General features: G+C 42.2%; 2 protein-coding genes across 2 annotated transcripts; one reads left to right on the top strand and one right to left on the bottom strand.

The window, feature by feature from the left end:
- The first annotated feature begins 386 nt into the window (after positions 1–386).
- phtm (cytochrome P450 enzyme phantom) lies at positions 387–2,980 on the top strand. The gene is made up of 3 exons (XM_002055744.4): positions 387–904; positions 1,011–1,159; positions 1,666–2,980. The coding sequence occupies exons 1-3, from the start codon at positions 538–540 to the stop codon at positions 2,716–2,718; spliced, it is 1,569 nt and encodes a 522-aa protein (XP_002055780.1). The 5' UTR covers positions 387–537; the 3' UTR covers positions 2,719–2,980.
- Positions 2,981–3,082: 102 nt separating this feature from the next.
- Cyp18a1 (Cytochrome P450 18a1) lies at positions 3,083–7,944 on the bottom strand. The gene is made up of 5 exons (XM_002055745.4): positions 7,031–7,944; positions 5,798–5,919; positions 5,255–5,684; positions 4,876–5,140; positions 3,083–4,181 (listed from the first exon to the last, which is right to left on the bottom strand). The coding sequence occupies exons 1-5, from the start codon at positions 7,416–7,418 to the stop codon at positions 3,773–3,775; spliced, it is 1,614 nt and encodes a 537-aa protein (XP_002055781.1). The 5' UTR covers positions 7,419–7,944; the 3' UTR covers positions 3,083–3,772.
- Between the last annotated feature and the right edge of the window lie 14,151 nt (positions 7,945–22,095).

The raw sequence follows: 22,095 nt of genomic DNA, 5'->3' as shown, positions 1-22,095 counted from the left end.
ACCATTGCCTCAATGGTTCCCATTACAAATGCGCAAGTGTGTGTGCCTGTGTGTGCTGTGTGTGTGTGTGTGTGTGTGTATCTGGGCAAATATATGCACATAGCATTTTCCAGTTACCGGCAATGTTTCAATTTCAAATTTTAGCTACGTGAGCCAAGGAAGAAGCGAACCTTCTTGTATATACTTAAGGCATAGGTAGAGGAAGAGGGATAGGCATGCGTGTGTGTGTGTGTGTGTATTTGTGTATATATTTATGCATGTAGTTATATATATGTATGCACTTAAATTGTGTGGCCTTCGGCTGTTCCTGCTGTCTGTCGTTTGCCTCTGTTGTTTTTCGCCGTTTGCATTACATTACGCTCCCGACACGTTTCGAAAATCCATAGAAATTCCAGTAATTGAAGAACCGCCTGGCCGAACGGACGTGTACCCACTGGGCGGAGAAAAAGCAGAAGCAGCAGCAGAAGTACCTAAACTGGATAAACTTACCTGCGCATTGCCACTGAAACACAAAAAAAAAAAAAAAACAACTGAAATATGAGTGAAAATAGCACGGATAAGTCCGTTCGCATGGAGATCATTGTGTTTGGGGTGCTGCTGGGCATTATCGTAATTATCGTCTCTTTGATTTGTCATCGTCGGAATGCGCGTCTGTTTGGTCGCATGCCGCCTGGACCGTGGGGCCTGCCGCTGCTGGGCTATTTACCGTTCCTGGACAGGCGGGCACCGCACAAGTCGCTGCAGGCTCTGGCCAAACGCTATGGCGGCATCTATCAGCTGAGCATGGGCTCGGTGCGTACGGTGGTGCTTTCTGATGCGGTGCTGGTGCGCGAGTTCCTGCGCCACGAGGAGCTAACGGCGCGTGCACCGCTCTATTTGACGCACGGCATCATGGGTGGCTACGGTGAGTATGTGCGACAGAGACGGCGTATAGAAACGAATGACTTAAGACAGCAACTTTTTCTGTTTTTTTTTTTTTTTATTTTTTTTATTTCTTTTTATTTGTGCAGGCATCATTGGCGCTGGCGGGGACATCTGGAAATACCAGCGTCGCCAGCTTATCGAGTGGCTTAAGGCGCTGGGCATGACGCGCAAACAGTGCGAGACGCGTGCACAGCTGGAGCAGCGCATCGGTCGCGGCGTCGACGAGTGCGTCCAGGTGAGTCGCGCAAGAGACGCGCTGAGTCTGTGTGGCGTGGTGGAGTCTCTGACTAATTGGCCAACTGGCCGGCGCGAGAAATTCCAAGAATCATGAAAGTGAAGGTCCTACGCGTCATCGCCGTCGTCGCCGTCGCTGTCGTCGTCTCTGTTAGTGGACATTCACTTTCCGTTGTGGTCATCACTCGACGTCCGCTGTGTGTTTTGTGCTGCTGTCGCTGTCGCTGCCGCTGCCGCTGTCGCAGCCGTTGTCGACGACGACGACGACGGCGACAACGACGCATAAATTTAAAATTTGCTAATTTTTTGTTGTTGTGTTTTTGTGTGTGTGTGTGCGTGTGTGTGTGTTTTTTTCTGTTGCCGCATGTTTTTGCTGCTTTGCTTTGCAATTTTTTTTCTCAGCTTTTATTTCTTTTGTTTTCCACCTTTCGCTTTTGCCATTTTCACTGTGTTCTCGCTCTACCGTTCTGACTGGCATCTTGTGTCCCGCTTACGTTCTTTCCGCAGTCGTACGAGACGGAAGCGCAGGAAGCCCATGTGCTGGACCCGCGACCCGCGCTGCAGCACACGCTGGGCAACATCATCAACGATCTGGTCTTTGGTGAAACCTACGAGCGCCAAGATCCCAACTGGCTGTATCTGCAGCAGCTGCAGGAGGAGGGCGTCAAGCTGATCGGTGTCTCGGGCATGGTCAACTTTTTGCCCTGGCTGCGCCATTTGCCGGGCAACAAACGCAGCATTCGCTTTCTGCTGGACGGCAAGGCCAAGACCCATCAGCTTTACGATCGCATTGTAGAGCGCTGCGAGAAGCAGCTGGAGCTGCAGCTGGAGCAGCAGCAGCAAAAGCAGCAGCAGCCGCTGCCGCCGCACAGCATCCTGGAGCATTTTCTGGGCGAACGCCAGCCATTCTCGCAGCTCTATTGCGATGAGCAGCTGCGTCATCTGCTGGCCGATCTCTTCGGCGCCGGCGTCGATACAGCGCTGGCCACACTACGCTGGTTCCTGCTCTATATGGCGCGCGAGCAGCGCTGCCAGAAGCGTCTACAGGCGGAACTGCTGCAGCTCAGTGAAACGCCCACGCTGGCCGAGCTCGAACCGATCGCGTATCTGCGCGCATGCCTGTCCGAGGTGCAGCGCATCAGGTCTGTGGTGCCGCTGGGCATACCGCACGGCGTCGATGAGACCACAATTGTGGGCGACTATCGCTTGGAGAAGGGCAGCATGATACTCATACTGCAGTGGGCCATACACATGAATCCGGAGGTCTGGCCGGCGCCCGAGAAGTTTCGTCCGGAGCGCTTTCTCAATGCCAGCGGCGAGTACGCGGCGCCGGCACAGTTCATACCCTTCCAGACGGGCAAGCGCATGTGTCCTGGCGATGAGCTTGCTCGCATGATGCTCACCCTCTTCACCGGGCGCATTCTACGGCGTTTTCACGTCCAGCTACCCGCCGGCGAGGAGGGCAACGTGGACATGGCCGGCGAGTGCGGCATCACTTTGGCGCCGGCGAACTACAAGCTGCGCTTCAGCAAATTGGAGCAGCTGCAGAAAAACGATTAGATTTTGGGCTACTTCTCTTTGAATTTTCATTTATTTGCATTTCATTTTCTTTTTAAGGTGTTTTTTTTTTTTTTTTTTTATATAAATCTTACTTTGCAAATTAACAATTTAGCTAGTTATTTTTAAAATTTTTTTGTTTAAATAAATAATAGCCTTTATATAAAATTAACAACACTTTAAAAAAAATATTAATTGGCCTAAAGTTATTTTTATATTCATTTAAATTATTTTTTTGTATCAAGCGGTGTTTGTAAAATTCTTTTAATATTTTGCAGTTTTTTTTTTTAATTATATATATATATTTTTTTTTTTTTATATTTCATTGTCAACAAATATAAATATAAATGAAAAAAATATATAAAACTTTTTAAGCGCATGCTCTCTTTTACCTTTTTTACGCATATTAAAAACAAATCAAATGTTTTCTTTTATTAATTCGTTTATTATATGAATTTCAGAAATTGTTTTTGCCTATATTTTGTGTGTTGTGTGCATAAAACTAAACCACAGTTTGTTTTGTTGTTTGTTGTCTTAAGCCTAAATATGAAATTAACAAAAACATCAACTAGCTAATTAAGGCTAAGACAAAAAAATTCTCATATTTATATATATATATATATATATATATATATATACATATATATGTATATGCATGTTTATAAACACAATATTACAAGTTGTCTAATTAAATTGCTAATTAATCGATTACAAATTAAAATATTAATTAACTGAACACAGCTTCTTGGGGTTGAAAGAATAGAATTTGTTTGCTTCATAACATAACTAAATACACACATGTATGTGTGTTGAATTAATTTATATATACTACATCTGTCTGTTGCTGACAGGCTCTTCTTGTTGTTGTTAGCCTTTGAAAACTTTGAACCTAAAACCTAGCTTAAACTCAAACTTAATGCGCGATTTGTCTAATTCATAATTTTTGTCAACTTAAAAGCTATTAAAATATAATAATAATAATAATAATAATAATAAAAAAAAAAGAACGTGTCTAGGAACAAAACCGTGCTCTGTGGGTGTGTGCCCGGAGCGGCGCTCAGTTGGAGCCGACGTTGCGCACCTGATGCGGCTCGTTGGCGGTGGGTGCCAGTGGACGGCGCTTCAGGCAGACCTTGAACGACTCGGGCGTAATGGTGGCGCCCACATTGCCCTTGAGGCTGGGCAGCGGCTGGCCCTCGGGCAGCGCGATGTCAAAGCAGTGCATGAACGAGGCGAAGAACAGGAACAGCTCCATGCGAGCCAGCACATCGCCCAGGCACATGCGCCGCCCGACGCCGAACGGAATAAAGTATTCCGGCTTGCGCACCTTGCCCTCCGTATCGATGAAGCGCGACGGACGGAACTCCTCGGGCTTGTCCCATAGATTGGGATCCATGTGGACGCTGTTGATGAGCGGTATGACGTGCGAGCCGGCCGGTATGGTATAGCCATTCAGTTCCACATCTCTGCGAGGCGATAGCAATGTTGTGTGGCAGAGGGGAGAGAGAGAGGAGAGGAACGGAAGAGAAGCTGGGTTAGTCAAGTGTTTCAAGCGAGTGGAGCTGTTTGCTGCTGCTGCTGCAGTTTTTTTTTCTTTTCTTATTGATTTGTGGCGCTGGCTCGGTTATCAGCTGACAAGCCTCTAATCAGCGGTATCAAGTGAAGTGCGTAGAACCGAAACTGGGCCAAGCTGCGACGCAAAGGAAGCGCTTCCAATGAAACTGAAAACCAAGCAGAACCGCAGAGGCAACGGGCTGTTGGGGCCTGGGGAGAGATCGAATGAAAGCCAGTTTCCCCTATGCAGTTCCCAGTTAGCCAGTGCCAGTGCCATTTGATTTGTATTTGAGAGAACTCAGTACCCCACCTCAGCACACCCCACCGCACCCTAGCCTTGCGACAATGAATGTGCAATCTCGTGCCATTGTCCAGGCGTGGTGTGAATGAACGCGTGGCATGGACCTCGTTGTCGTCATTTCGATGTGCGCACTAATCGAACGAATGCGTAAGCAATGCGCTCTAAGGGGCGTGGCCACAACTGATAGCTGATAGCTGATAACTGATAACCGATTGCCAACTGCCAACTGCCAATATTGCCAATTGGTAATTGCTGATTGCCGATTGCCGATTGCCGATAGTTCACAATGGTTTATTGATGCTTACCTTGTGGGAGAATGCGTGGTGGCCAATGGAACAATGCTGGAGCGGCGCATAGATTCGAGTATCGTTGACTCGGTGACGGGCAAATATTGCAGATCCTCAATTGTGGGCAATCGATGGCGACCAACAACCTGATCGAGCTCATCCTGAACGCGTCGCATCTCCTTGGGATTGCGCAGCATGAACACATTTATCCACAGCAGGGTTGTCTTAATGGTCTCCATGCCCGCCGAGAACAGATCGATGATCACCTGTACGAGCTGCTCCTCTGCACAGATCAAAAACAAAATAAAAAAAAAACAAAAACAAAACGAAAACATTTAGTTAAACAAGAAGTTGTTAAGTCGTTGACAGCCGGACTGGCTGAAGGATGTCAACTCACCATGATTCTTGCCATCGAAGAGCTCCGCATCGGTGCCATCGGCCTTGGCCTTCTCGATTTCGCACAGATAATAATCGACCAGATCGCGCACATTGCTGGGATCAAAGCTGCGCTTGTGCTCATCAATCACATCCTGATAGAACTTCTGCATCTCGGCACGATTCTCGGCTATCTTGTTTTTGGCCGTCGAGATGCTCGGGAAGCACTGCAGCGTCGGTATATAGTCAACGGTATGGATCTCGCCAAACAGCCTCATGCCCTCCTCGATCAGGAAATTGAAGCGCCTAAACTTTGGGTCATCGATGCTGAAGCGCGTCGACATCATCAAACTGCAGATCACATTGCTGACCGCCACCGAGATGACCGGCGACAAGTCAATTGGCTGCCCATCGCTCGCATGCAAATGCCCGATGAACTCGTGCACCTCCGTCTACACACAGAGAGTGAGAGAGAGAGAGAGAGAGAGACAAAGAGAAAGGAAGAGAGGGACAGGTGTAAATATATATAAATAATATCTCGAATGGAGCGCTCTCAAGTACTCACCATAATACGCTTCTGCATCTGCTGCTTGCCATTGCCCATGTAGGTCATCCCGAACTGGCGCAGCTTGTCGTGCAGAAAGCGACGCTGATCCTTCCACAGTTTGCCGGTGCTATTGATGATGCCTGCAAGCGAAGCAAGACGTGGTCGATACGTTAAGGTACGTTATGATAATGCCACACTAAATCGAAAGCAATTCGCATAAGCTATAAGCTACCTATACGGATACACATGTGCTTTACATATATATATATATATATCTATATATATATAGGTATATGTATAGTGGGCACTTAGCCAACGCACTTAATGAAATTTTAATTGTTATTTTGTACTGCTTTTGTAATTCTCTTACTTCTCTCTTAATTCTCCGCTTCTCGCTTCTCGTTCATGTAGTTTGTTTTATTTTCATTTAATTGAGGTAGGCTTCGCGCACGTTGATTTGGCCCACTTTTTTTCTCTTCTTTTTTTTTTTTTTTGGCAAATTGTTGAAGCGAAATACCAGAAATGAAATCCCCCAACAAGAAATGGTGGAATTTTATTTTTGATTTTTTGTTTTTTGTTTTTGCCAAGCTGTTATCATTGAGCGGCTTATGGCCAGGCCAAAGGCAGCCGTTAAACAAAAATATAAAAAATTATACGATATTAAGTAAAAAGTGGCCAACAGAAAGAAATGCCCAGCTATTGTGTTTGTTTTTGCTCGTCTCTCTCCTTAAACATTTTGTTTAAAGTGTTTTTTTTTTTTTTTTTTTTTTTTTTGTAATATTTTTTTTTAAGCCGTAATGCATTACAGTATTACTATATATAGAAATATAGCGCGTAACGCTCGCTTATCAGGTAATGTTTATTGAAATTTTTGTGCTGTTTCAACAAAATTGAAATCGAATTCCGAGTTGTAAAATTCCAAAGTACTCGAAAAATAATACTACTAATAGTAAAAGCCAATAAAAAAAAAGCACAAAAAGAAAACTGAGATAGTGCTAAAATCTTTTCAAAGTGCAAATATGTGCATATATATATATATATATACATATATATATTTCTATATACGCATATAAGTAGTATAAAGCCTGGCCTCAAGCGTTTTCCACTTATGAAAATAAAAAGCACAAATCAATTTAAAGCGCAATACGTTTGCTTCGTTCTCTCACTTTTCGTTTAAGCCTCGTTTTCTTCATTTTCAATTAACACTGGAAAAGTTGACTAACGTTTTTTTTTTGTCGGTTTTTCACTTACCATATCCATTGAGCGTTTGCATGAACGGCGTATCCGGTCGTCCTGTGAACTCCTCGCGGCGAAAGCATTCGCGTATCATCTTGTAGTCGCTCATGACGACGGTCAGCTGGCTGCCGAGGCGGGTGGAGAAGAGCGAACCGTATCTGGTGGCCAGTTCCATGAAGCGTGTGTGCTTCTCGTTGCCCATGAAGAGCAGATAGCCGATGACCGGCAGGCCCCAGGGGCCGGGCGGCAGCTTGCGCAGCTCGCGATAGTGTCGCAGCAGCCACTGCAGCAGGCTGATCAGCGTCAGGAAGCTGAGGAAGACCAGCAGCAGATGCTGTGCGTCCTGCTGCTCCATCTGCAGCTGGCGCAGCACAAACTTTATCAGATACGAGTCGGCCAGCATGTTGCCGCTTTTTGGGGGTATTTTTTCCGATTTGTCAACAGAACTTTGAGGTTCGACTGAAGGCGGGCCGCACACAGGATGCTTGCAGTTGTCTCTGTGTGTGTTTGTGTCTGTGTGTGTTTTGCTGCTGTTTGAGTTTTTGTTTTTTATTAATTTATTTGCTGCACTGCTGAGCCATTTGTTGTCACTTTTGCTTTTACTTGCGACGAAAAAAAAAATGCTCTTTTTGTTAGTGTCTGTGGCGCAGGAAACGGAAAAAAAATTGTTGAATATTTCGACTTGAATTCCTTTGATTTAATTATTTTTCCTTTATTTAAAAACTGCCTTAAATTGTTTTTGGTTTGTTAACATTTAAACGTATCGAGCGGCAGATGTACTTAAAAAAAAAATAGTTGCGTGCTCGAGTCGAAGAAGTAGGCGGAGAGACCCGGAGACGATTTCGCGTCGAGCGTTTATAGTTTTCGACTAATGGCTCGAGCGTATGTCCTTGCCACTTTTATAACAACTCGGCCGCCGCTTCGCAGAGCAGCGCCGAACGCGAACGAGTGATCGACGGCAATCGCGGCTCGGCCGCTTCAAGCGCGCGCACACTCCCAGAGCCAGAGCCAGAGCCACAGCGACAGCGACAGCTAAAGCCGACGGCGACGGCGACGACGACGACGACGACGACGACGACGACCGATACGACGTCGTCGTCTGCAACGTTTTTGAGCTGCTCGCTTGGGCAGAGCGGGCAGCGCAGCTTTGGCTCTGACTCTGACTCTGACTCTGACTGTGGCCCGCTCTGGGACAGAATCTGATAGTCAAAAGCTGGGCAGCGGCTGCTGTTGCTGTTGCTGTTGCTGTTGCTGCTACTGCGGCTGGGGCGCTGCTGCCATCGTTTGCCGCCGACGCTGCCGTCTCTGCCGGCGCTACAAGCACTCGCTCATATCAGTCTTCGTCTGCGTCTTCGTCTCCCTCTCCCTCTTCCTCTACCTCTACCACTTCGTCTCCGTCTCCGTCTGCGTCTCAGTTTCGGTCTCGGTCTCTGTTTGATGCGCTCATATCAGTCTGCCGCTGTCGCCGCCGCTGCTGGTGCTGTCGCTGCCTCCAGCGTCACCGATTCGCCCGCAGCTAGCAGCCGCCCCGTTAGCCGCTTGCCTAAATGCTGACAGCGCTAAATCAACAAGTTTCCAATCAGCAGCGCAGCGCAGTCTCCATTTTTCACTCAATTTCGGCGCGCGCTACCAACATGTTGCCACTGCCAGCGTGATCGTTCGAACATGTTTGAGCTCAAGCAACCGCTCAATGCGTTGTCGGCTTTGTTTTGAGTGCATCTCGCACAGCGCCGCGTGCGCTCTCTGTTTATGTTTTTAGACCGCAAGCCAAGCTCAAGAGCAAACAGACGCTTGGCACTCGGCGATCGGCACTCGGCAGTCGGCGTCGGCGGTCGACACTCGACAGTCGGCACACGGTTGTCGGCTATGGACGGTCGGCCGTCGGCAGTCGGCAGTCTGGCCCCCGTTCGGGCAGGTGTACTTGTAGGGCTTATCAGCGTTTGATTGATAAGCGGAATATGGCCAGCGATTAGATTACCGATTAAGCCAATGCCTTAATTTTTTTGCATATGAAACAGCGTATGCATGCATACCTATATGCCTATGCGTCAGCTGCTGCTTGCAGTTAATTATAATATTCCTAGGGAATTATCCTCAGCTAACTCACCTGAAAATCTGTCCGGTCTGCTGCACTGCACAAAACTTGGCGTGTTGCAACCTTTGCATTTTGAACATCGCTTGGCTCGTCTTTATATAGATATATGTAACATTCGGCAGAAGCGGAAGCAGTTGCAGTGGACAGCATTTGGCTTGGATCTGAAGCTTTCGAAGATCTGAAGATCGTTAAAAACAATACAAACAAAAATTCAATGGGAAAATTTGCATTTGGGGTCACTTTGCTCAGCCTTCACAAAGTGATCTAAGCAGAGCTGCAGCCAGAAAAAAAATACAATATATATGTATATATATCAAAGATACTTATATTGAATTATTTAATTATTATTTGTTTATTATTTGATATCTGTTTACACATACATTTACATGTATGCACGCATATATGTTTGTTATTTTATTGCTGTTGCTGTTCTCCAGACATGATATCGGGGCCCGCTTTCGGGGCATTGTTTCAAATATTTGAATGACGTCAGACATTGGCAATGCATTCAAGTTCAAAAATGTTATTAACAATCCACAATGAACAAGAAGCTGACAAAAGAAATAAACAAGCTGAGATAAATACACACAAAAAACATTTCTGTTTTTAAGAAGAAAAAAAAAAAAGGTCTCGATATTTGATTTCAAATTTAAATTCAAATGCATTTGTAATCAATTCTGCAGAAGTTTCTGCGGCTTTCGATTTCGTTTCGTTGCCTTTCGATTTATTCAATGAGTTGCTTGTTTACCAACAGCCGAAGACCATGCCGGTTTTTGGGCTTAAGGACAAGATTTGACCCTCGACAGAAGCTGATCAAGAAAAAAAATAACAGAGACGGAACCAGAAGCAGACGTCGCTGGTGGCCAAGAAATTTCGATATGTATCAAATAAATAATGAAATCTCGCAATATGCTTCACTATTTATTATATCTATGTATCAAAAGTCTTATAAATTATTATTATTATTATTTACTCTAAGGGCAGAGTTTCACATGTTTGTTTTAGAATTTTTCACAAGCAATCAAATGTTAGGCTGTATGGGAGCTGGCATTCTGAATGGATTGAGATACTCAATTTTCTATGTTTTATTTAGAAGGAATCTTGTCGATCCCAGCCATGCATTCATGCAATTATCAGGAAACTGTGATATGTATTCCATATTAAAAATCAGTCTCGCTACGTATCCCAAATCCAAAGAGGCGAGATAGTACTTATTAAGAAAGTAAAAACAAGTGGCCTTTTTCTGCTTCAGAGAGTTTATTTCTGTTTCGAATTCCCTTTGAATACACAAATATGTTAAAAAATATCTTTGGAAATAAGTTTTTAATAATAACATGCTATATGGTTTGTATGTGTACAATAGGTTTGCTTGAGAGTTGTAAGCTACTTACATTGAATATCCCTGCAACACTCTTCTACTTATTTCATTATATCATATTCATTAATTTTGTAGCCTTCATTTTCGCACCAAACATTTGTATTTCCATGTTTCCATTTTCTATTTTCATTTTTCCTCTTCTTTTATGTGTTGCCCATTTACCCTTGAACCCTTGGTAAATGCTCTATATAGACACTTTTAACCAACAATTCTGCAAATACTCGATCGCAAAATGACGTCTTTTATTTTTTTTTTTGATTCTCACAATCTGTAAAGGCAATTAACCACAAGCAAGTATTTATGCATAATGCGAACCGATTATGTACAATTTTTGCGGTTTTTGTTAATGTTCAAACAGATGCCGTAGCTTTATTTTACTATCGAATGCCCTGTAGCTACAAGAAACGGGCTTAAGGGACTACGAAGAAGACAATGACAGATGCCCGCCAGCTCTAAAGTGTCTACATATATATATGCATATACCTGATCTACTAAGTCAGCATTTCAATTGATTTGAATATGTTTCGCTCTTGCAGAGAGAAACTTTATTTGTATTTATATACTTACATTCGATGCTTACCATGCGTATTACAGGGCAACATATAGTCGAGCAGCTGGTTCTAGAGCATTCCTACTCGTTTTGTTGGCATTAGCGGGCAATGAACTAATTTGCATCTACTTAAATTCAATTCAATTTTGATAATTAGTAAGCATCAGCAATCGGCAATCAACATCAGTATCTCTCTAGCTGGTTCTCTCTCTTCCTCTCTCTCTCTCTTACTCTATAATTCGCTCTCTTTTTCTCTCGTGCCAAGTGCACAAACGGGGCATCCCAAACTCACATCCAGCTCCAGCTCCAGCTCGTGTCCAGGCCACAATAAATAGATATACGACAGACGGATGCCGCCCCGGCAACAGCAATAAAATCAGAATTAAGCAACAATAAGGTAAAAAGTAACAAAAAGAAAGTCAAATGCCAAATGTGAGGCTACGTAATTCAAGGCTGTGGCCAAAAAATGTGTGTATGCAAAGTGAGCAACAACAGAGGGTACTAAAGCTAAATACTCAGTAGGATGCCGCAAGGAGTTAATCCAGTTGAGAGCAGAGAATGCGGAGAATGCATGGCAACAGCAGCAGCAGCAGCAGCAGCAGCAGCAGCAGCAGCAGCAGCAGCAGCAGCAGCAGCGGCAAGTGTTGTTGTACAGCCGCACATGTCCAACTAAGAAGCAGCTATTCGGTCGACTAAGTCATTGAACTGACAACAACTCGAGCAACAGCTGCAGCGCTAGGATGCATCATGTTGCAGGCAGCCTCTAGGAAATCGAAAGCAAAAAAAAACAAAGCACTTAAGACAATGGCCGTTGGGTCAATGCACCCGCCCCAGCGCAGGACAACAAACAACTGTGTGTGTGTGTGTGTGTGTGTGTGTGTGTGTGTGTGTTGGATGCACTTGTATATAGGTTGGCCACTTAAGGATCACACACGCACGCGGCAGGCACGTGAAAAATGAGAACAGGAAAACTGTGCACTGTGCGCGGCCTTGGAAGCGGTCATTGGCCCAGACACACAGATCCATACCCAAGGAAGAGGCGGTGGCAGAGGCAGAGGCTGAGGCAGAGGTTGAGGCAAAGGCTGGTGTCAGCAGCAACAGCAGCAGCATCATCGAGAGTGAGAAGTTTCCAGGAACTGGTGCGCTGCCAAAAGGCTAATGACTGCTAGGCAAATCCCAGACCAGACTGAACTCGAACCCATGCACACCGATACCGAACCGAATATTCAGGCAAATTACCGCTTGTACAGTCACGAATGCGCCGGGGCAGCGCGTCAAGGATGCCGGACATGAGTCAGTGCAGAAATATGCCGGCAGAGTGGCCCGCGGCAAAGATATGCCAGAGACAGTGGACACGGTCTCGGCTTGAGTTTCATTTTCAGTTTCAGTTTTAGTTTTTAGTACTTAAAGGCAAAGCTGAACTCCAGACGAACCCTGTGACAGGTAATAACTAACTGGTTTCCCGATCTCAAACGAGGGGCAAAGGCAAAGCTCATAACGTCAGCATCCGCGGCAGCGTCTGCGTCAGCGTCAGCTGCAACTCTCGACAACAACTATAGCCCATTAATTGTTAAGCGATTCAAAACTTAAATATTAAATTTAGTCATTAAGCAAAACAGCGCAAACACATGCAATGCATATGTTTATACTTAGATAGATAGATGGATAAATGGATAGATAGATAGAGAGAAATGTAGGCAGATATATTTATATATATATATATATAATTATCGGACACCACTTAATACTTCGCCCAAAAATCTTTCAATCGTATTTCTTTTTTCGCGATTTTCCATACTTGAGAATGGAATTTCCGGAACCCCGTCTTAACGTGCACCTTCATCACATAAGGTAACCACTGTGAAAATTTCAGCATCCTAGCTCTTACCGGCTTTGCGTCAGGACAAACAGTTTTATGTATAGATTTATATATATAAAGTACAAAAGACTATGCCAGCTGTTTAAGTAACCCTAAGTAACCCAACTGAGTGATAATCTTCGGATGGTTTTGAAACGAGTTTGTCTTGTCTGAAGCTGGAACTAGTAATATCTGGATGTATGTAGCATATGACTACATTCCACATATCTTTCACTTCTTCTATATAACTATATGTATCTACCTTATAGGGCATGTTATGTCAAACAAAGAAATCGTGTTCCTTTTTTTGATATGTTTTAATTGACTTTAAACCAAGATCCATATGTATCTGCATCTGCATCTTAGAGTATCTCAGTTTCGATCTTGCGCTCTGGCGGCACGTGTTGGTTAACGTTTATTGTGTCTGTGTGTGTGTGTGTGTGATTGTGTGTGTGTGTGTTGACAAGCGTGATGCAATATTTAGAATCGTTTTTGCACACTTTTTATAGCGCGACCTTGAGCAGCCAACGCCAAACAAAGCACCAATTTGTAAAATACTTTAACATAGCCGCACACACACAACAACGTACACATGTGTATCCCATATGTATGTGTGTGTGTGTGTGTGTGTGCGTGTATAAGTATGTGTGCATGCATACTTAACTAAGCATGTACATGTACGGAATATGTATGTGCAGATGTGCATACATTTGCAATAAATAACAAATTAGCCAACGAGCGGATCACAAAAAACTTTAATGTACCGAAAATAAATATAATAAAAAGAAATAGCAACAAAAAGCGAAGGCGTGTGAACAGGGGATACTCGACCAGTGAAGGGGCACGGGTTGCGGGCATAAAGGAACCAGCTAAATTTAAGAATATATATATCCATGCCATATCTATCAATCTATATATACTATATACAAGCGATTCCACACTTAATGAAGCATTCACTTTTGTATAATTTGTTCAAAATAAACCAAATATAGTTGATTCAGAATTTGCAGCGTATTCAATTGTCGTTGGGTGATTTATTCAACGATTTGTTGTTATTCTCGTTAATTTTGTATAGAGACAGTTCTAAATATATACGTAATGCACGAGCCAAATCAATAGCTGTAGTAATTAACAAAGTTATTCAGCAAATATTTTTGGCAAACAATTAAAAAGTGAAATAACCACAAATTGCATAGAAATTAATTATTATTAGCTGAACGTCAACTAATTTGAGCTGCTTTTTATTTTTGACGTCATAGCAAGCTCTAATTTTATAGTTTTTGTATACATGCAAGAATTGTGTATTAATTATGCTTTCAGGAATTCTTTTTTTTTTTGTTTATTTTATCGAGCACCTAGCTTTACAATAATGTGAGGAACTTACTTAACATTACCTATTAATTTTTAAATGGGAATTTCCCTAAATAATTGAATATATGTATATGAAGGTATCAGGGCTGGAAGCACTAATTAAAATTCTCTCTAGTTGGGTTCGCGGATCGACTCCCTGTTTTTTATAGCCTTATACTGTAGATAAATTATAGAGGTATTCTAAATTTGTCACGAAATGTTAAGGCGACATCCTCGACTCCATAAAGCAGACATATTTTAGATCAGCATCAACAGCCGTGTTGCATAGGTCCGGACCACTATATCACTATATCATATAGCTGTCTTATAAAGGATCGGTCGAAAAATAAGTTCTTGTATGAACAATTTTTTTGTTTTTCAAGATATCTTAAGCAAACTAGGCATTTAAAACTTTTACCCTGCTTTCTACGCATATGCAAAATCCTATCAACATCGGACCACTATATCATATGGATGCCATAGGTACGATCGCTAGGTTTTCAATATGGAAACCTCTTTTCCATTAAACTTATTTGGCCAAACTCGGGATTAATTATTTTTACTATGATCCTTATACATATATGCAAAATCTTATCAACGCCGGATCATAATCTTAGGATCGGTCCGAAAAAAGATTATTGTGCGGCATAATATTCTGTTTCTGAAAACATTTTCATCAAGCCCACATGCCAGTAAAACTGCATTAATCTTCGGCGTGAGTAAGATATCCTTGCTCCTTCGTCTTATTTTTAGGAAATTATATAACTATTAGTATAAAATCGCCCGTTCTACTGAAAATATTACAAGCCTTGAATATTTTCATATGCGAAATGCAGGCTAAATTAGATATCTGACCAAAATTGGATTCTGCTGAATATGGTAGAAGTACAATAAATGGGTTGGGCTCAAAAGTTTATAATGCTTAGTTTTTGTTCTAAATGTTTATATTTTCAATATTGATTATATGCTACTTAAAAATAATACATACAAGAATTAACAAAACTACCCCAAGCTCCCTTCACAAGGTGAAAGATTTATATGCATGCCTCGTCACACTAGTTCCAGTTAACGTAAGAGAGCAAAGAATTGCGTTGCTTTTCCATTTCTGAAATGCGTCTGATTTCATCTTAAAAATTCCATAAAATTTTCCTACAACTCTGCCTTTTGACGCATTTAACCATTTCGGGTTGAATTACATCAGAGTTCCTTTCCTTTAGCTGGACACAAACAAGATTTCAATTCCGAACAACATCCAGTTTCATTTTGTTTCTTTTGAAATGTTATTGTTTTCATTTTTTGCATATTAATTTATGGGATGACAAGGTGTAAACAATTTGTTTGTGCTTCCCGAAAGATCTACGCGAAAGAATGCCTCAAATTGTCCTAAGCCCCACAGCTATGCTAAATAGCTGAGACAAGCCTGCTCAGTCTTGTTGTTGACCACCTTTTAGCTTTCATATGTGCTCTTGAACTTGAAAACAGCATTGTGAATTCCTGCTACACAATCGAAAACAACAAAGAACAAAAAAAAAAAAAAAAAAACCGAATCGAAAAACAAAAATCGAGCCACATGACAACGCGGAATCTACCGAAGAATTGGCGGCAAGAATGGCAACATCTAGAGACCGAGCCAGAGCCTCAGACTAGGCGTCAGCCCCCCCAACCCTGGCCAACGATTTGGCCATCATCTGGACTTGGCCGGGAACGGGAACGGGAACGGGAATGGAATAGAATATTATGAAATTTACGACAAAAACAAAAATAAATCTTTCAGCTCTCCATCTCCCTTTCTCTTTCTATCTCACGCTCTCGCAATTTCTAGCTACTTATTATTCGGCAAATATCATTTATCTGTCTCAGTCTCTCTCGCTCTCTGTTTTGTTATCTCGCTCGCACTCTATTATCATGCTCATCCTTTTGGCCTTGAGAACTCATTAATTCGAACTTGAACTGACAAATCGATGTCGTGACGACGCAAAAGAAGCCGCCGCCACTCGAGACGTCTTGAGAATTTCACAGCTAACGAGAATTTGAGACCGAGCCGAAGAGCTACGCACCAGCATGACCGACTCCCAAATGCGCTACCGAATCAGCCAAAGCTATGCAATCAAATCGTTTGCTTAATGAAATATACACTTCCGTATCTGTATATGGTGGACATGCAATTAGAAGTCTTTAACACGTACACGCCAAAGGGTCAACAAACGCTAAGGTATTTGATTAGTAATTGGAATTGAAATGTTAATATAGATTTATATGAATTGAATATTATCTAATCAGAAGTATTTGCTCAGGCTAATATCTGGTTTATTAAATGCAGTTCTGAAGACGACTTTAGAAACCGCTTCTGCGAATTTATAATTCGGTAAACAATTTAGAAATAATAAATTATTATGTGAATTGTGCATTTTATTGACTCGCCCCGTCGCAAATACTATATGCACATTAAAAAAAAAGCATTTGTTTTTTAGCGTGCGATTTGTATAATTTATATGGAAAGTCCACACACATACTGTATATACATACATGCAAGTATATATACGTGTTGACAATAAATACTACGTAGTAACTGTTCCGAGCTGACGAAACCCGACGCCTTCAACAGATCTTCAACAACATATTTGTTGTTTACGTAAGTACATGTCCCGAGCCGAACTGAGCCGCCGTTTCATGCCGGGTGTGAAAGGCCCCCCAAATGCAAGCCTCAGCGAAATTAATTGCATATGCATTTCTGCAAAAATATGTAATTCTTTATTATTCTCTTTGATTCACATGTAATTCAGGTTTGTTTAATTGCGTAGCACGGCATACCCTGTAATTGGCAGGGAAAGGGAAAGTATAGTACATAGAAGGGAAAGTATTATATACCGACTAGTTTATGAATAAAGTATTTCTCTATTCAACATATATTATGATAAAAAAAATAAAAATAATAATAAAAATATTAATGTTTAAGTATTACTCTCCTTGGTCTTAGTACAGTTAGTGTATTTTGCAACTTCACTTGTTTCTCTTTAATTGTAGGGTATAGATAACACTAAAAAACAAATGAAAAAAAACAAAAAACAAAGTGTATAGAATGAGAAACCAAAGGCTTTGGCAAACGTGTGAAAATGTTGGGAATTCATTGAACCCGACTGGGAAAAATAAAGCCCACAAATTTGTGTTTTTTTTTGCTTGGCATTATGTAATTGGAGTAGCCACGGGACAAGAAGGGCGCCGGAAGAGTCGTCTAGATGACCACCATTCAAATTCATGCGCGCAAATATGCGAAGAATGTGCGTATTGTGGAGAGTTCATTAAACTGACAGCCAATCGGCAGATACTTTCGGTGGCTGACTGTGGCTGGGGGGCGGGGCTTTTGGGGCCAGGGCCAGGGCCAGGGCCAGGGATAGGAAGAGGGAGAGGGGACAGCAAGTTACTTATAAGGGCACAACTGAAACTGAAAACAAAACTGCGACATTTCGTTTTCTGTTTATGTTTCTGCTTTTGCATAACAACAACAAAAGCAACAACAAGAACAACAGCGAATGATCAACAACAATAGCAGCAGTTAAAGGGCCCCGAGATTCAACCTGTTGCCGCGCACAACTGGGTAGCCGGCCGGGCAGGGTGTCCGTCAGGCCCGTCCGCCCGTCCGTGCTGACTCATGCCAAGGGGGCAGCCATCAGCTAATCGGCTAATCAGCTATCAGCCACTGGTCAGCAGCATCCCAGCGTTGGGCCCTACGCACAGATTGTTGTGCGTATTTACTACGCGAGCGTTCGGCGTTCGGCGTGCGCGTGTGCGTGTGCGTGTGCGTGTATGGTTAAGCATATGCGTAACTACTAGATACGTATCTATTAGATACAACGTGTTTTCTTAACAGCTTCGGCGCCAAAGCGAGTGTTTGGTAGCAATGAACTTTGTAGGCGGTATGCGATGTACGACGCATGTTCCCAGTGTCCGAATCCGACTCTGAGTCCGATTCCGAGTCCGATTGGCGTTTCATTAGAATGGCCAAAATGAGCTCAATCCGATGGCGATTATATAATGCCAATCGATGCGCCAGCGTCTTAGCAGAGCCATAACCTTGAGCGCGTACGCTGACATCTCCAGCAAGCCCCGTTGCTCCAACCCCTCCGCCCCACTACCCGCCCCTTGCCGGCACCTACCTACCCACCGGCAGAACCAGCAACGAGAACAGCAACAGCAACAGCAACAGCATCAGCAAGCCCCAGCCCCAACGCTCGCAACACACGTCCACGAGTCGTGTCTCGAGCGGTTTCGTTTAGCATTCTTGCTGCTACTGCGCCATAGCGGCCAGGCTGGAATCAAGCTGCAGGCTGTCGACTATGGACTGTGGACTGTTTGTGTGTGTGTGTGTGTGCGTGTGTGTTTGGGGGGTTCAAGCACCTCAGCTAGCGGCTGTCGCTGGGGTTGGCTTTTGAAGCTGTTGTAGTTTTAGCCCCAACTAGTGCGCCACTTCCTCGAGCATCAAATTAAATATTCCAGAGCTGTAAGCATTCGGCTTAATTTTAAAATATTTTCCCATTTATTTTTTAAGCTGAGACGCGACGCTTTCGGTTTGCGTCAATTGGCGACAATACAAATATCTGCATTTATAATAACGCATAAAACAATGCAAATTCTATAAAAACAAATGAAATTCTATTTGATTTCATATTCCTGTTCTTAAGAGAACAACAACATGACATTAAAAAAAAATATATTTAAAAAACATCAGAAAAAAACGATTTTAAAAGAAAAGAAAACGAGCTGCTGCTGCCAGCCACCTGTGAATGAGACAAGCGCGTAGATTTCCGGATTACGAGCCCCATCTGCGCCTGAGTTCGAGAGCTCGCATCCAAGCGCAGAGATCGTTTGCCCCGCGCCCCGCAACCGCACACGCTGCTGTGGCTCCCGTTCGATCTCTCGGTGCTTTGATATGATATGACTGAAAGATTTCTGGGTTTTTTGCCATGTTCTTTGAATGAAGCGTAGCTGGGCCTAAACGGCCCCGCCTGCCCCTAACCGTTGCCGTCATAGCAACCGCTTCATTGAAATTTTGTTGTCTTGGTCAAAAGTTGTAAAAACAACAAAATATAAATAAAAAAACTACAAAAAAGAAGAAACCGCGTGCTCACTTCGAACCCACTACCGCCCCCGCCGCCCTCGCCGACCTCACCGTTCCCGCCACAACCGCCACAACCGCCACAACCGCCTCCGGCCGTGGCCAGTGACACTCTTGCGTGCTTTCTGGCGCGTATCCCAAGTGTTTATGTTTTGATTCTGATAGTTTCGGAATTGGTATTCAAGGTTACTCTTGTTTTCATGTCCATTGACCTATTTGGTATCACAAATATCGTCATGCAAATGAGCTGCTCCATCGATCGATCGATCGATCGTTAATATTAGGGGTATATATAATTTATATATCTGTTTCATATCTGCATATTTTTTGTGGATGATCATTTCTTTTATTGCTTGGATTTTGGTAAACATCGCTTAATTGAAGCGAATGATTCTAGGAATGAAATATTCAGATTAGCTCAATTAGCTGGTATTACCCGGCTTATCCCGCGCCTAATTCTCTTAAAAGTCTTACTATTGTGCGGATTTTCTAATATGTAATGACATTTTTGTGTATGGGAATTCGTAGACGAATCGCAATGTACGCAATGGAACCTTCAATGCTTATTTTCCAGGTGCTTGGTTTTCCAAAAATTAATTTATTTTTTATATAGACTTGGCAGACTTTAAGATAGTATCCTAAAGATTCCCTAATGGAGCGCCTCAATTGCGATTTTTTTCACTATGCCACTATCTAAATATCTATTTATATCGTTTTTTTTTTAAGTTATCGATAAGTTGAAGAAAATGTGTGCCTGATTTTGAAGAAACTACGTAAGCATTATATTTAGCTCTTGTAGTTTCCCAGCTCAAGGCTTGTTATCGGTGGATAGACAGTCTACGGACTTGGATGGCTCGACTATCTGTAATGCTGAGCAGGCTTACTTACTGAATCACATCGTAGAAACCTCCTTTTGTCATATGGCCAACGATATCCAAAGGCTGCACGGTATTCAAATCCTGCTTTTCAGTCCTAACTGAGCTATTGAGCTATATGTTGAGAGCCTATCACTCAGCTAGCCAGTCGTATAACTTAATATTGCTTTTTTCTTCTTTATTTGCTCAACCAAGTATAGTAATTTCAGACTGTTGCCAGGGCCCAAATAGACTGCATTTGTTGTAATATTTATTGAAATAAATAATGAATGAGAATTAATGCTATTGAATGTCACATAGTTATGGCCCATTGATAAAGTTGACATATCTATTGTCGCACCAGCATAAACCGAAGCTTCGCTGTACAAAAGACCCGCCCATTGCCGTCCATTACAGACAAATGCAACGTTCGCAAGTGCAGAGCGCAGCAGAAATTATTTCCGTTTAGGGTATGAGAACCAAAAATTCAGAGCCAACGACAACATTCGATACTTGGATGACAGCCCTTCGCTGGGTCATTGTCACGAACAATGGCGGAGATCATGATGTTATGGTGTGCCATGTCTTGCATATATATATTTATATATTACTGACCATTCGGTAATTCAGCGATATCTTTACCTTTGAGCGGACGGTCGATTGGGCAATGCTTGCTGCTAGTATATCATATGCATATGCTTATGAGAAACTCGAGCTTTGTATTTGTGATAAGCTCGAGCTGGGAACGTGCTAAAAAGAAATTTAAATGATATTAACAAGAAACAAATAAAGGTTATTTCACAATAAATGTTATTACAAATAATATTATGATTCACACACGTATTTGTTTAATTTAATTATTATTATTATTTTAGTTGTTTAAAGATTCAATTCTATTATGCACGCAGCTAGTGGCCTTTGCCCTTAGCCACATTCTAGGCTTTGTTTAATCTATTTAATTGGAATAATAACGGAATTTGCACTCAAGCATGCAAATGCCTGACAGGTGAACGATAACTACGAGCTATTCGAATACGAGTTATATATTCTAATCATTTTGCCCGAGGTCGTTGAAACTGGCCAGCTCTTACATCAATTGTATTTGTTTTTGCTTGTTTCTGATAAGCAACAGCCAACTAGAATTCAATTTTGTATTTCGTAAACAGCAAATCGCAAATTGCACAGTGGGCGAATAAATATCACTCATACGCACCATGAACTTTATTTAATTAGAAATTTATTTGTCATTTGCTTAATGCATGTCCTGCTGATAGTTTTATATTATTTATAAAAATTACATAAGCCTTGGGAAGTAAGGGCATGAGTTCCTACAAAAAGAGGAGTCCTTTTCTCTGACTCTAAGGTAAAATGAACAAAAATGTTGCCAAAAGTGGACATTAATGTGGATTTGTAAAGATCTCAGGTGTTTTTTATATGCTCTGCTCACACTTTTATAAATTTAGCTTAAAATTGAAATTCTTTGCGAATTCTATAAGTGGCAGATCCATAATTTCAATGCACTTCACATAAAAATTTATATCGTATTTGATAAAAAGTATCGAAGATAGCTTTATTTTGAAGTCTCGTAAGTGCTCTAAAGTAAGAGCTTAAAACTGAAATTCTTTGCGTGTTCTTAAGAAGACTGATCGATTTGCTTGCAATTGAATTTGTAGGCAAATAGAATTATACACCATACAATATATTATATGCATATTATTTATTTATTTATCCATAATTTAATTGATTTTTTTCGATGGACTTGGAAGATTTGAATTTGGTATTTTCTTTTTTTCAAGAATTTAAACAAAACTTGATCTGAAATATTTGTTATTTTTAAATACTCTTCACCTCGAAATTTATATCGTTATCAATTCATGACAAA

The sequence above is a fragment of the Drosophila virilis genome, chromosome X (genome assembly GCF_030788295.1).
Source record: "Drosophila virilis strain 15010-1051.87 chromosome X, Dvir_AGI_RSII-ME, whole genome shotgun sequence".
NCBI classification, from domain to species: Eukaryota; Metazoa; Arthropoda; class Insecta; order Diptera; family Drosophilidae; genus Drosophila; species Drosophila virilis.
The sequence above is the reverse complement of the archived record's forward strand: the minus strand, read 5'-3'. Positions and strand labels throughout refer to the sequence as shown.